Source organism: Cynara cardunculus, assembly GCF_001531365.2.
Source record: "Cynara cardunculus var. scolymus isolate 2C chromosome LG 5, CcrdV1, whole genome shotgun sequence".
NCBI lineage: Eukaryota > Viridiplantae > Streptophyta > Magnoliopsida > Asterales > Asteraceae > Cynara > Cynara cardunculus.
In genome coordinates this window covers 10,889,837-10,905,061 of record NC_037532.1, presented here as the reverse complement: position 1 = coordinate 10,905,061, position 15,225 = coordinate 10,889,837, and the positions used below count along the sequence as shown (strand labels likewise).

Sequence of the window (15,225 nt, the reverse complement as noted above, 5' to 3'; positions counted from 1 at the left end):
TTATCTATTATCTCTAATAGAGACAGCCGATTCACTTCAAAGTTCTAGGGAGGATTACAGAAAGCTATGGGATCTGAAATTCGATTAAGTACAACTTATCATCCACAGACTGATGGGCAGAGTGAAAGAACTATTCAAACTCTCGAAGATATGTTAAGAAGCTATATTATTCATTTCGGGGGATCGTGGGATGATCATTTGCCATTAATAGAATTTGCATATAACAATAGTTACCATTCCAGCATCCAAGCTTCACCGTATGAAGTGTTGTATGGACGTAAATGCGAACGCCATTGTGTTGGAATGAAGTGGGTGAGAAACGGCTGTCGGGTCCTGAAATTGTACAAGAAACTTCTGAAAAGATCGAACAGATCCGTGAGAGAATTAAAAATGCACAAGATCGCCAGAAAAGTTATACGGATAATCGTCGAAAGCCGATTGAATTTGATATAGGTGATTTTGTGATGTTAAAAGTTTCGCCATGGAAGGGTGTTGTCAGATTTGGAAAGAAAGGAAAGCTCAGTCTGAGGTATGTAGGGCCGTTCAGAATATGTAAACGAATTGGGCCAATAGCATATCAATTAGAGCTACCAAAAGAGTTGAGTCTAATTCACAACACTTTTCATGTGTCGAATCTGCATAAATGTTTGGCTGATCCGAGTTTAGCTATACCGATGCCAGAGATTCAATTAGATAGTAAGTTGAATTTTGTGGAAACAACGGAAGCTATTGTTGATAGAAAGATAAGGGTGTTGGGAAACAAAGAGATAAGTCTGGTTAAAGTCCAGTGGAAGTTTCACAAAGGACCGGAAGCGACATGGGAATTGGAGTCAAAGATGAGATCAGAATACCCATGGCTTTTTGATTAAAGGAATTCCGAGACGGAATTCTTGAGGGGTGGATAATGTGATAACCGGATCCTGGCTATTACCCAAGGTATTTAATACATGATTATTTGATTTAATGATTACGTGATAGCATGATAATTTGATACATGCTGGTATGTGCATTTGTGCCTTAATTGGATATTTATATTTTTATATGTGTACTTGCATATTATATGTATGCATAGAATATGGATGTATGCATATAAGTGCATATGTGCATGGGTTTGGGTAAGCATGAGGTGAAAAAGTAGAAGGCGGTTTAATCGACCTTCCACTTTTGGCAAGTATAAATAGAGGCTTAGCCTCTTCATTTGCTTCTTCTTGCTGGTTTTGAGAGAATTGTGCTTTTAAAGGAGAAGTGTTGTACGGATTGCAAGTGTCAAGTTTCAAAAGGGTTGATTTCCAGAATTTGGTTTCAAAAGCTTGTTAAGGTGAGTGGTTTCTAAACCTTTTTGCATAAGAATTACTACTGGTTTCAATTGCATATTTCATGTTATTATTCCTTAGAAAGAAATCCTGCATATTTTGTTTAAGTGTTTAACCGGACAAAAGGGTGATCGGATAAGTGTTTAAACCGGATAAGCCTTGAGCGGCTTATTGACCGGATTAGTTTAAACCGGATAAGCCTTGAGCGGCTTATTGACCGGATTAGTCTAAACCAGGCAAGGCTTGAACGGTTTATTGTCCGGATGTTGATAAACCGGTTAAGTGTTAAGCGGATTATAATTGGTAATAATACTTGTCGATTATATACTGAGAAGTAGGAATACGATCAAGTGGTGGGCGATTTATTTAAATTGGACAAGTCTTGAGAGGATTGTTGTCCGGACGTGATATCCAGACAAAAGATGAATTTATTTCTAAGTGTTAAACCATCTAAAGCATATGTGGTATGTTGTTCGGACTTGATAACCGGACAAAGTTGATTTTAAATTCTAAGTGTTAAATCGGACGATTGTTGAACGGATTGTTGACCGGACTGTTGACCGGATTTGTGTTAATGTCTTGTGTTTTTAAAAGAAATTGTTATTTTATCATAAATTAAGTTTTGATATAAATGATTTTGGACTGATGACAATTCCAATGGTTGCGGTCTATTCGGAATTATTTTTATAAATGTTTTGATGAAGTAATAAGGGTGGCATATCAAGGAGAGGTATCCATTTGATATAAGGGTGGCATATCAAGGAGAGGTGTACCATGGGATAAGGGTGGCATATCAAAGAGAGGTGTACATTTGTTATAAGGGTGGCATTTGAATGTGCGTGATTTTTTTTATATAACTCTTTCTATTATATCCTTTAAGACTACTGAGGTCTGGAATCTTTATTTCTTTGTGATTTAAGGATTTAGGATTAAGGTTCTTATTGGAAATCATAGTTTGGATGTTATTGAGGAGGAAACGTCAGGTTTGGCCTGAATCTTTGTTTAAACCTTATTTGATGAGAAAAGGTTTAAAGAAAATGGCATTGTATGGAACCCATTTGGTTCAAAGATATGAAATTTGAATAGCCATGTGATTAGCTTGAAAAGTGGAAAATGATCTGGTAATACGTTCTTGTGTATTCATATATTTGTTATATATATGAATAACTGTTTTTATAAAGATTTTGGTGATCCTTCACCCTGCAATGACATGAATAGGGTATCTCATTAGACCTCTCGGTCTAACCCTCGTTTTTTTTTTTTTTGTGATTTTAAATATGTATTACAGGAAGTGCAGAAGGTAAGAGAAAGGGAAAGATGTAATGCTTTTTCTTATATGCATTTTGGATGAGGAGTTGTTTTTGATGAATAGTTTTGTTGATTAGTGCAAGATATGTATTTTGGATTTTGGACCTTGTATTTGGTCATGGTAGATTCTTGTACTATGTGACTCGAATGGTATATAAATATGTATTTCTTTGGTATGAAATATGTGTTACATGCAATGTGTGGGTTGGGGCGTTACAAGTACAATGCCTTAATATAAAATAATTTGAAAGTACATTGTTGTAATAAAGAAAAACAAAAGTAGAATGCTATAATAAGAAATTTTATGAAAGTAAGTTGCTATGTCATACGTTTAACCGTTTTTTAAAATTTAATTTTTTATTCATTTTACATTTAATTCGTCAACTAATTTGTCAGCTTTTTTTAGTAGAAACAAATAGTTTATCAACTAGTTTGTCATATACAGCCTAATTTATTGTAATTGTAGCCGACAAAGTAACTTTATTTAGATTTATAATTTTTTATCTAGTTGCGGAATGTGAAATGGAGAGAAAACTATATCGACACAGACTACATATGACATAACTAATTAAGAAAAAGACCAAAATAGCGATCAATTTGTAGATCATTATATTCCCCTCAAAGTCTCAAACCAAAGATCAGTTATCCTTCATTTATTCACATCTTCAGTTAAAATCATAACCAACATTCTAAATAGACAAATCACATGGTCATGCTATGTTACAATATATAGGCATCATTATGAGTACAATGGGATAGTAAACACTATCAATCATATATGGTATTGCTCAAGGTTTCTTTTGCTCTTAAGTTCCTTCGAAAAGAAGTTCTTGTAGAAATCCATACCACTTACTCTTGTAAATCTTGGTGGTGTATCGGAAGTGATTAGGCTTGGTGCTGGTCCCAAATCCCCATCCAATTTAGGCCCGAGAAATGTGGCTATAGAAAGCCTCTCCTTTTCCAAGTTCACAGTTGCTCGATGCTCAATGCTTTTATATATTCCATTTGACAAGATCTGAAAGTGAATACAAAACAAATGTTCTTACTGTGAAAAACCTAAGATAATCATCTATGCTCTAAGGTTTGGTTTTCTTTCATTCTTTTAAGATGAGTATTTATGTTTGTTGGCCACATCCCACATTTCTTGATATTACTGTGTTTATTTTAAATTGTTCATCAAATGATGAAATTAGTAGAACTGAAACCCAGGTGCACACAAAACATATGTAAGTAGTGATGATTTTGAGGAAGAAATTATCACCTCCATGTGGTCCCCAATATTGACGATGAATGAATTAGGGAGAGGTTTAACCGGTACCCAATTGCCATCTTTTTTTATTTCGAGACCTTGCACTTCATTGATTTGGAGGAGGAATGTGATTCCAAGAGGATCTGAATGAGGGCTCAGCCCAATAACTTGTTCAGGCTCTGGACATGGTGGATAATAGTTCATCCTCATAAATTGTGTTCCTTCATCATATAATATTTTCATATCCTCAACCTCCATTTTCAAAGCATTTGCAATGAAGATGAGAGTTGTGAGGGAAATGTTCTTCATTTCTGCTGAGTATGCTTCTAGGGCATCTCTGAATGGAAGAGGTAGGTTAGGAAACAAGTGTGGCTTCCTAAAATGACGGGGGAGGGTAAGCAAGGTAAACAGGTCAGCCCAATCAAGCTTTTGCTCCTCCGACACCACAAAAATCTGTCCAAATCCCTCAAAATCTCCGGCTTTTTGCCAAAACTTACTTTTCTCCTCCATTGGCAACTTGAAGAATTCTTGTATTTCTTCCTTCAGTTTCTCCACCAGTGAACAACTTATCCCGTGATTTATCATCTGTAGCATCAACGATCATGTGTCTTAAACACTATCATATCCTAGTTAAACTTTAATCAAGTACTTTAAGCTCACATTGACATTTCAAATTCAAATCCAATGTTTTATGTGTTGTTTGTCAAATGTGGTTTCTCAAGGCTTAAAATAATGTCTCATAAAGCAAATACTCAAGTTGAAAAGTTAGATTTAAAAGTCAAGAGAGGTAATTTTGTAAAAAGTTTAAATATTACAAGTTTCACTCAAAATGCAATATATTTTAAATTGTTATAATAATGAGTTCATCATGGTTGAATTATAATCATACAATAGATTAAGTAATTTTAAAAATGTTGATTAAATTGTCGATGTAATTTATTTAATAAATTCCATCAGTAATCTGTCGAAGATTTATTCAAATAAAAAGATCTTGATTAAATTATCGACGAAATTTATTTAATCGGTTGATAAGTAATTTGAAATTTTTGGATCTTTTTAAAAATTAATTTAGATTTAATTAATTTCTGTTCTATTTGAAAATAATCAACTAAATTAAATTATTTAATTTCTATTTAAATTAAATTAAAAATACGTACATATAAGTAGCGGTTCACATGTATTAATTAAGATAAATGCTACACATAGATCCATATATGCATCGGTTCAAATAGATAGATATATGTGTATGTTCATATGTAGTATAGCAGTTTAAATGTATCGGTTTCACATACATACTACATGTATGTAGCGATTCACATATAATATATATATATATATATATATATATGTAGCGGTTCACATACATACTACATATATGCAACAGTTCACATGCATACTACATCTATGCAGCAGTTCACATGCATACTACATCTATGTAGCGGTTCACATACATACTACATATCATACTAAATATATGTAGCGATTCACATAGATACTACATATATGTAGCGGCTCAAATACATACTACATATATGTAGCGGTTCACGTACATGCTCTATATACATTATGTAGCGGGTTCACATACATACTACACATATATAGCAGTTCACATACATACATAGATGTATCTTTTCATATATATCGAATCAGATACATATTATATATGTATATGTTCATATATGTAGAGATTCATGAACATGTTACATATATGTAGTGGTTCACATACATATATGTATATGTACGTACTACATATACATCCAGTTCACATGTATATATGTATATGTTCATATGTAACAATTCACATACTTATGTGTATATATACATTTTACTTGTATATTCGATTTTACATGTATATATGAATATATTCATATGTAATGGCGTTATTGGATCTTAGTAGGTTTTAATGGAATTTATAGGGTTTTAATTGTCTTATTAGGATTTAAAGGGTATTATTGGGTTTTAATTTTTAATGAGTCTTATTGGGCTTCAATTGGTTTTATTGGGTTTAATGAGTCTTATCGAACTTTAAGGAGTCTTTGTGGGATTCAATAGTATGGTTGAGCTTTAAAGATCTTGATAGACTTTAATAATAAAAAAATTATATTGGCGAATTAAATAATTAATAATAATCATAATAAAATTAAAACAATTAGTAACAGATCAGTGATAGAATATTCCTTAACTGATGAATCACTGATTTCACCGGTAATTTGAAAATCTTGAAAAAATAAGCAAGAACTGATAACTTTAAATGAAAAGTTATTTGTTTTAAAATTGCCGATGGAAGGATATGTCGGTGATTCATCACTAAATCTGAAATCAATAATTAAACTAAGTCTACTAAACAAAACCTCATTTTCTCCCCAAATCCCCCAAAAACACATCTCCCTGTCCCCCGTCGATTTCATCAATTTTCCCCCTCCTCAACGATATCCCGGCACGACCTCCCTTGGCGACCTCCTCCATCTAGGACGACTTTGGTAACAAGTTTTTACACATTTTATCATCTTTTGTGTGAAAGTATATATAGATGTAAGTATATGCATATGTATATATGTTGTGTATGTGTAAATACATATATGTTATATATGGGGCTCATTCAAGGGAGAACTGATTAGTTTGTGGTAACTGTGAGATCCAATCTCAACCACAAATCAACGGATAAATTAGGAAATTAATAATCATGCTAATTTGAGTTAAAATTATAATTAGAGGGCATTTTAGGTATTTTAAAAAAACTCCTCTCTCCGACCTCCAATCTCCAGCCTACGGTGAACATTAATCCGGCAGGTACCAAGTAACCACAAAGATACCCATTGTGATATACTGTGATACCATTGTGATACCAACAATTATTCCAACTCAAACCTTAAAAACAAAGATACACAATGTGATACTCATTGTAATACATAATGTGATACCCATTGTCATATACTGTGATACCGATTTCGCCGGAGGCCGGAGATTGGAGGTCGGAGAGATGAGAGAGGAGAGAGGAGTTTTTAAAAAATACCTAATATACCCTCTAATTATAATTTTAACTCAAACTACCATAATTATTGATTTCCTAATTTATCCATTGATTTGTGGTTGATATTGGACCTCATAGTTACCACAAACTAATCAGTTCTCATTTGATTATACCCCTGTTATATATATATATATATATATATATATATATATATATATAGGGGCACGTTCAAATGAAAACCGTGCATTTCTAAGAAACCGTGTAAATCAATTTCGACAAATAGAAAAATTCCATTTTTTTCTAATTAAATTTAATCAATATGGGTATTTCGGTTATTTACAATATTTTCTATTAAATATGGAAGTTATTAATAAATCTTAATTAACGAAACGTGATAAAGAAAATTGTATAAATGATAACATTTAAATATTTAATTATATTATAATATTAAAATTTTGAATTTGATATATTGTTATGAGATTGAATCTGCAAACATGTCTTGAAGATTGAATTGCATTATGTAATGAAATCGTAAATTATGGTTCAAATTAAAAAAAAATAATGTTAATAAAACAAGTTTCATGAAGGTGAAATTGGTTAATGTTGTAATTGATTCATGAGTAATATGAAATCGTTTTATGGTGAACCACGTTTCAGTGATGGTGTAGTTGATCCGTTTAGTAGAAAAAAATGAAACACGAAACGGGTACATAATTTATTTGGTTCGTCATGAAATAATTGTATGATGAAACAGGTACATGATGAATCTACTTCGGGATCTTGAAGATTGTAATATGCTCCAGAATCTTGAAGATTGTAAGGATTAAAAGAAAGAATACATCAAATCATGAGTGAAATAAAAAAATTAATTTACAGGAAACAAGTTTCATGAAGGTGAAACTGGGTCATGTTGTAATTGATTAATGAGTAATATGAAATCAATTCATGGTGAACCATGTTTCAGTGATGGTGTAGTTGATCCGTTTAGTAGAAAAAATGGAATATGAAACATGTGCATAATTTATTTGGTTCGTCATAAAATAATTGCATGATGAAACAGATACACGATGAATCTGATTCGGGATCTTGAAGATTGTAATCTGCTCCAGAATCTTGAAGATTGTAAGGAGTAAAGGAAATAATGCATCAAATCATGAGTGAAATAAAAAAAAATTTACATGAAACAAGTTTCATGAAGGTGAAACTGGTTCATAGCGTAATTGAACAATGAATGGTGAACTGCTTTCATGGTGAAACCCGTTTCAGTGATGGTGTAGGTGATCCATTAAGTAGATGAAATGAAAAATGAAACGAGTGCATAATGTAGGCGGTTCGTCATGAAATAAATGCAAGATGAAAAATAAATTAGTTTCACTAATAATAATAAATGTTAACGTAAAAATAATAAATTACTTTACAAAAAATAGATTAGTTTCATTAATAATATGATATACATGATATGGTTTCCTTGAATAAATGAATATTTGGTTTTACCCTTTTGCCCTTATCAGTATTATAAAATGTATTTTCAATTTTTTTTTTTAATTTCCTTAAATAACATTGATTAATCTTAACCATTGATCAAGAAAATGGATGGGTGAGATTGATTTACACGGTTTACACAAATGAAGACGGTTTTTATTTGATCGCTCCTATATATATATATATATATATATATATATATATATAAATTTTGTAAAAATGTTTCGAAATATGCATTTTTGCAAATTGTTGGGTATATTGTTATGTATTTATGTAAATTGTTGGGTATATTATTATGTATTTATTATTGGAAATGGCTTGTTATATTGTTGGTAGACGTTATGATAATATGACTTTAATTTATATATGTAAAGTTTTATAAATTGTAATGTTTTCAGAAATGGATGTATGCCAGTATAGGTAATGCATATGTATGTATGTAAGTATATGCAATGTGTGTGTATATGCCAAATTTTAAAGTTAGAAATTTGTTGGCTAGACAAATATTAGGATGATATGGTGTTTAAAAACTATTTGCTGTTTAAAGATTTATGATAACTTTTATTGTTAAAATTATAATTTTATAAAAACTCTTGATGTTTAATAATTGGTTGTCAATTGTTGGGCGAATATGAGTACCATAATTTCTAAAAAGATCTTAGTGTTTAGAAACGAGTTGTCAATTGTTTGTCAAACATTAGGATTATAATTTTACAAAAACACTTGGTGTTTATAAATAAGTTGTCAATTGTTGGGCAAACATTAGAATTATAATTTTACAAAAACTCTTGGTGTTTAAAAATAGGTTGTCAATTGTTGGGTAAACATTAGGATTATCATATCTTAAAAAATTCTTGCTCTTTATAAATGGGTTGCCAATTATTGGGAGAACATTAAAATTATAATTTCTAAAATACTCTTGGAGTTTAGAAATAATTTTAAGCATATTTTAACCAATTTATATTTAAGCTATTTTTCATCAATTTTTAGCTATGTCGACTAATACCAATGGAAGATGGACGCATAGACTAGTAAATAGTCATGATTATAAATCCTGACTTTCACTCAAGAAGTTGATCATTTCTTGGATTTTGCTTGTTCCAATAAACAAGTTGTTGATCGGAGGCTAACGAATGAAGGGATAGTATTATGTATAAGATGTCCATGCAAAAAATGTCAACTTTCCAAAGTTGAAGTGAGAGAAGATGTACATTTGGACTTATTACAAATGGGATCTTCATCTTTATACCAAATAGTATTCACATGGTGAAAGACATGTCAAAGTTCTACAACTACATCAAACAATTAATTGCAGAGAGTTTGATGAAGTTGATGGTGCTTATTAGATGATCATTGATCAACAAAATATGGCGGGTACATCAAACACATAGGTTGAGCAAGATCCAAATCCACATGCCCAATGTTTCTACAATTTGTTAAAATTTGTGGATCATCCTTTGTCGGAGGGATGCCAGAGCTTTCAAAGTTAGAAGCAACCACGAGGTTTTTGAATCAGAAGGCAAATTGCAATGTAGCAGAAACAACATACAATTGCCTGCTTCCAATGGCTAAAGAATTGCTACCCAGATGGTGAACAATTGGCCGATAGCTTTTATTACACAAAGAAGATGTTGAAGCAATTGGCTCTTCCGAAAGAAAAGATCCATGCTTGCAAAAACCATTGCATGTTATTCTATAAGAAATATGCAAATTATAACAGTTGTCAAGTCTGTGGGGAATCTCGTTAAAGAAATTAGACAAAACAATAAGGTGTCTAATTTGGTTTTGACATATTTGATGATTACACCTAGATAAAAACGGTTGTATATGTCTAAAAACAATGACAAAGGAGTTTTCTTTGCACCATGATCATCAGACTCAGCGGGAAAAATGATACATCCAAGTAATGAGGCGGCTTGGAAACATTTTGACAGGATCCATCTGTATTTTGCTCAAGAGATCGAGAATGTTCGTCTTGGGTTATGTACAGATGGTTACTTTCATAACTTGAATTCAAATCCATATTTATTATGGTCCTGTTTCTTATAAACTACAATCTCCTATCTTGGATGTGCATGAAAGAGTGTTCTGTCTATCTAGCCTTGTTAATTCCCTGACGTAAGAGCCTTGGACAGAATTTAGATGTATATTTAAGGCCTTTAATCGATGAGTTGAAGATGTTGTTCTATGAGGGTGGTGTTAAATGATGCTTATCGTAGAACCAATTTCACAATGAGGCTCGTATTGATGTGGACAGTAAGTGACTTCCTTACCTATGTCATGTTGTTTGCTTGGAGCATGCATGACAAGTTAGCTTGTCCATATTGCATGGATAAGGTTAATTAATTTGATTTTTAAAGTGGAGCGAATTCTTGTTGGTTTGACTATCATCACATGTTTCTACCATGCACACACCCGTTCATGTGTGATAGGAACTGATTTTGTGTTAGGCATGCCAAAAAAAACTAATCCACCCCCGTTACTAACAGGTGATCAAATATGGGAACAAGTCTGCAGCCTCCCTACGGTTTATGATGGCATTCCATATAGATCAAATAACTATAGAAGCCTCATGGTTTTGGGGTAACACACATCTGGGTAAAAAGAAAAAGAACTTAGAAGTTTCCTATTAGCAACCTTGTTGATTTGGCATAACTTAGATGTAATGCACATTGAAAAAAATGTGTTTGGTAATCTATATGACACGATTATGGACACTGCCTAAGTCAAAAGATAACATCAAAGCAAGGAGGGACATGGAAAAATATTGGAACCAACTAGAGTTTCATATCACAAAGGGCATCAGAAAATTCTTTAATAGAAAGTCACCTACATGTTTTACAAAGTCCAAGTACGAAGTATGTATGCTTGGTTGAAGAATCTAAAATTTTTGGATGGTTATGCTTGCAACATAGGGCCATTAGTAAACCTAGAAAACAATAGTTTTTTATGGCTTCAAAGTCATGATTATCACGTGTTCATACAATGGTTGCTCCATATTTTCATAAGAGGGATGGTATCGAATCAGATATGGGATGCTATCACTGAATTTCACACATTCTTTCATGCAATAAGCTTGAAAGAGTCTTCCCATGGAGGTTTTTTGATTCGATGGAACCCCTTGTGGTATATCTAGTGCGTTAGGTAATGGTTGGGGGTCTAGTTCAATATCGATGGATGTATCGCTATGAAAGATGTCCAGGGTCGGTTAAAAGGACAATGATAAACATAGCAAGGGTAGAAGGGTCGATCGTGGAAGCATATCTGGTGAATGAACTATCTATATGTTGATCCTTGTAGTTTGATCGAGTAGTAGAGACATTACTAAATCGTAAGGATAGGAATTATAACCATGAATGTTCATCTTCGAACGACCGATTAAGTATATTTAAAGTCCCTTGTCGGAGATTATTTGATAAGAATGGATCACATGGAGTGCGATCAGATGAAGATATGCACAAGGCTCACACGTATATCTTGTTGAATTGTGGATAAGTCTTTCCTTTCATATACATCTTCAATGATTGGATTACACTTAACGAGTCGTATATTGATGAAGCAGGTCTCAACAAGCATATAGATGAAGAATTTGTGAGTTGGTTTGAGAACCATGTAAGTGCATATATATATATATATATATATTAAATGTACTTATGTAATAAAATTTTACAACTGACATGGTTATTTGTAATTAAAGGTTATGTCTAGGTTGTACCCCAAAACCAACCATCTAAAAGTTTTGGCACAAAGACCGCTCCATCACGTTTGGACACACCTAGGGTATTTTTTTAATTGTTACAAGTTCTACACACTAACATACGGTAATGGTCAGATAACACACAACCGTGGAGTGTACGTGAAAGGTTCTTGTTACAATGTATGAAATTTGGGAATCTAGGTCGAAGAAGATCTACAATGATGGGTTAACTGTGGCCAGAAAAGCATTTGCTATCCAGACCTAGGCAGACGGGCCTCATATCACGTCAATGATGTGAATAGTGATATGTCGGTCTTGAAGCCATTCCACCCCCAATGGCTCCATCAACGCGTAAGGGAATACATGATAGATCACTGGAGCACATACAAGTGGAAATCTATATTTATTGTAGCATGTGAAACCATTACACCTTAGTCGATGATGACTATGCCAAACACACCGTCAGGTCCATCAGGTTCACAGAGCATAGGAGATGGTTTGTATGATGTTAAAACCAAGTGTAAAAATACATTATTGTGTTCTTATGTATGGGTTAAATAACTACTAATTGAATTGTTTGATAATTGTAGCAAAATGAGCAACAATCGCCCGTTTCAGCCATTGACCTCTTCGGACGTACCCACAAAAAGAGGATGAGTTTAGAGTCATCCTCTTCGAGGAGTGGGAGTCAAGGAGACTATATCACTTCCCGATGTAGTCAAATTGCGTTAAGGGTTTTTTTTTACATCTTTTTAAAATTTAGCTCGTTGTATATATCTAGTTAGGTTGTCATTGATTGGGCAACTATTAGTATTATTTAACTTTAATTTGTCTCGTCTTATATCTACTTTGGGTTCTCTATTGTTGGGCAAACATTAGAATTTTTTATCTTTAATCCATGATTGTCACATATATCAAGTTTGAGTTGTTAATTATTGGGCAAACACATCCAATTAGCAGCCATTATGCTGCCCACCTTTTGAAATTCACTTGTAATATTTTTTGTAACTATAGGATCAGTACTAGGCTAACCTTAGCCAGAAGTGCGGGAGTATGCTTGTGGTTATCCTTTCATTGACTGGATCTATGATCACATACATCAGGTGGTAGCAACAAAGGTCACAAGAAAGGTCGCGTGTTCTGCTTCGGGTAGAATGTAGATCCCTATTATGTAGTGGGTCAGGGTGGGGCGTGTACTAGCAGTGGTGCTTCTGATAGTAGCTCGACCATTGATGTTTGGGTTTGTACTCTTTCCTTGTTATAGTGTTTCACTCTATATTAGTTGATATTACTTCCATTTATGTTATTTTATACTTGTAGGCTGAAGCTTTAGAGGCCTAGGTTGAAGAGATGAGGCATATAGAAGAGCAAAGGGTGGAGGAAAGTAGAAGAGAGATGGAAGCAATGCAGGAGATGGTTGCCAAGTTGCAGCAGTCTCAGTTTCTGTTTCCGACGAAAGATACCGCAATTTGATAAATTAGGTTGTTTCTCATGGTGTGTAACAAACAAACAATTACACTTAATTTGTATAATGATTTGAATTTGTCACAAAAAATTTCATGCTTTTTACTAATAAGGTATAATATTTGCCTTTATTTTTAAATTTAAATAATAGTCTACAGCTTTATAATTTACAAGAAAAATATTTAAAATAACCAATATTGTATGAACTGGACAATTACTGACGGATCAATGGGTGAAATTTTCACTAGTAATAATTTCAAAATAAAAAAAAGAACAATAAAATTGATTCGTGGGTGATCAGTGGTGGAGTACCAGCAGCCGATTCCGCCACTAAATTTACCAACGGCTTAATCCATAGGTGAATCCGGGAGTTTTAGTGAAAATACCTGGAAGAAACCCCAGTCTTTACAAGCAAGGTGTAGCTTTTCCAATTCATGAGTAGTTGAATCCTTAGATAATAAATGGTGCATATCAATGACGGGTACTTCACATAGTGAAGACGACAAACATGAAGTGGGCGGAAGGTCCTCATGGGAGCGAACGTATCGGGTTGGAACCTTTATAAGTGGTTCCTTCACGAGTTCTTGTACACTAGGCACCAAGAGTGAACCCCCCATACTTGTTCTCTTCGATTCCATAACCTTTTTTCTCTGCTATGTGTTTACATATATTGGTGTGGTTTACATACACACATACATACAGTTATAAGAAACAACTTGCTACTACTCTTAGAAATTAAAACATAAAATATTAATAAAACATGCTCAAAAAGAAAAAAAGATATTTCATAACTAGATGATAAGGTACATGTGGTTTTGAGTATAACATCGTGGACGAAGAAGGGCAAATGAAATATCTTGGGATCAACATGAAAATGACAAAAAAAAAATTATAATATGGAAAAAAGGCTCTTTTAAAAAGTAAATTTAGGGTTCCATATATTCTCACAGTATTAGAAACAATGTATGTCACTTTAAGGATTCGGGACTCTAACTTGCCCCCTCATGACACCCTAGGATGGTCAGTATCCATCTAGCCTCCGTTGGTGGAGGCGTGCCGGAGTTGCAAATCGGCTGCACCTTACTACTAGAAACGACTTTCACTGGCAAATTACAAATCAATATTCGTTGACTTCTGTCACAAATCCACTTTGATTTTAAAAAGTAGAAAATTATTTGATCAAATTTGTAGCTTATTAATTATCATTTAAGAAATCCGACACAAAATTATCTAATTTATTAAAAAAATTAATTAATTAAAATTAATAGTGAATTTTAATTTATTATATACTTAGCTAAGAACCACCACAAATCCGCCATTCTTTAAAATAATTAGAAAAACGTTTTTTTTTTATTTTTTTAAAAATAACTTTTTTAATATTTCCGACGGATTAGTGGCAGAACGGAGGATCCACCGGAAGTACGCAACTAATCTTTTTATCAGTAAATTTAAAATAAAAATTCATGAATTAAAGGCCCAGGTTCAAGATTTGCTCATTCGACACGAGACCTAGAAAGGCAAGAGTAAATACTGGAGATGGTGAGGAAGTTTATCAATCTCAACAACCTGGATTCGCGTCACAACCACAATCAGATTATGATTTTTTGTAACAATTTGTATGCCAATGAACCGAACAATTTAATTATTGTTGAAACAGTTTGTATTTATTAATCACAAACAATTGTATTGGGCTTTAATTAATGTATGATATTTGGTTTTACGATTTTAACGAGTTTTTCTA

General features: G+C 33.0%; 1 protein-coding gene across 1 annotated transcript; it reads right to left on the bottom strand.

Annotated features, from left to right (window-relative positions):
* Positions 1 to 3,207: 3,207 nt before the first annotated feature.
* Positions 3,208 to 14,212, bottom strand: LOC112513249 (protein SRG1-like). The gene is made up of 3 exons (XM_025119460.1): positions 13,871 to 14,212; positions 3,883 to 4,455; positions 3,208 to 3,636 (listed from the first exon to the last, which is right to left on the bottom strand). The coding sequence occupies exons 1-3, from the start codon at positions 14,120 to 14,122 to the stop codon at positions 3,394 to 3,396; spliced, it is 1,068 nt and encodes a 355-aa protein (XP_024975228.1). The 5' UTR covers positions 14,123 to 14,212; the 3' UTR covers positions 3,208 to 3,393.
* Positions 14,213 to 15,225: the final 1,013 nt, after the last annotated feature.

What these genes read in the sequence shown, in the direction of transcription:
- LOC112513249 (XM_025119460.1), bottom strand. Translation starts at nt 14,122, where the DNA reads ATGGAATCGAAGAGAACAAGTATGGGGGGTTCACTCTTGGTGCCTAGT. An exon ending in AAGACTGGGGTTTCTTCCAG is followed by an intron (nt 4,456 to 13,870) that starts GTATTTTCACTA and finishes TTGATGCTACAG; the next exon opens with ATGATAAATCACGGGATAAG. An exon ending in ATATTGGGGACCACATGGAG is followed by an intron (nt 3,637 to 3,882) that starts GTGATAATTTCT and finishes ATTCACTTTCAG; the next exon opens with ATCTTGTCAAATGGAATATA.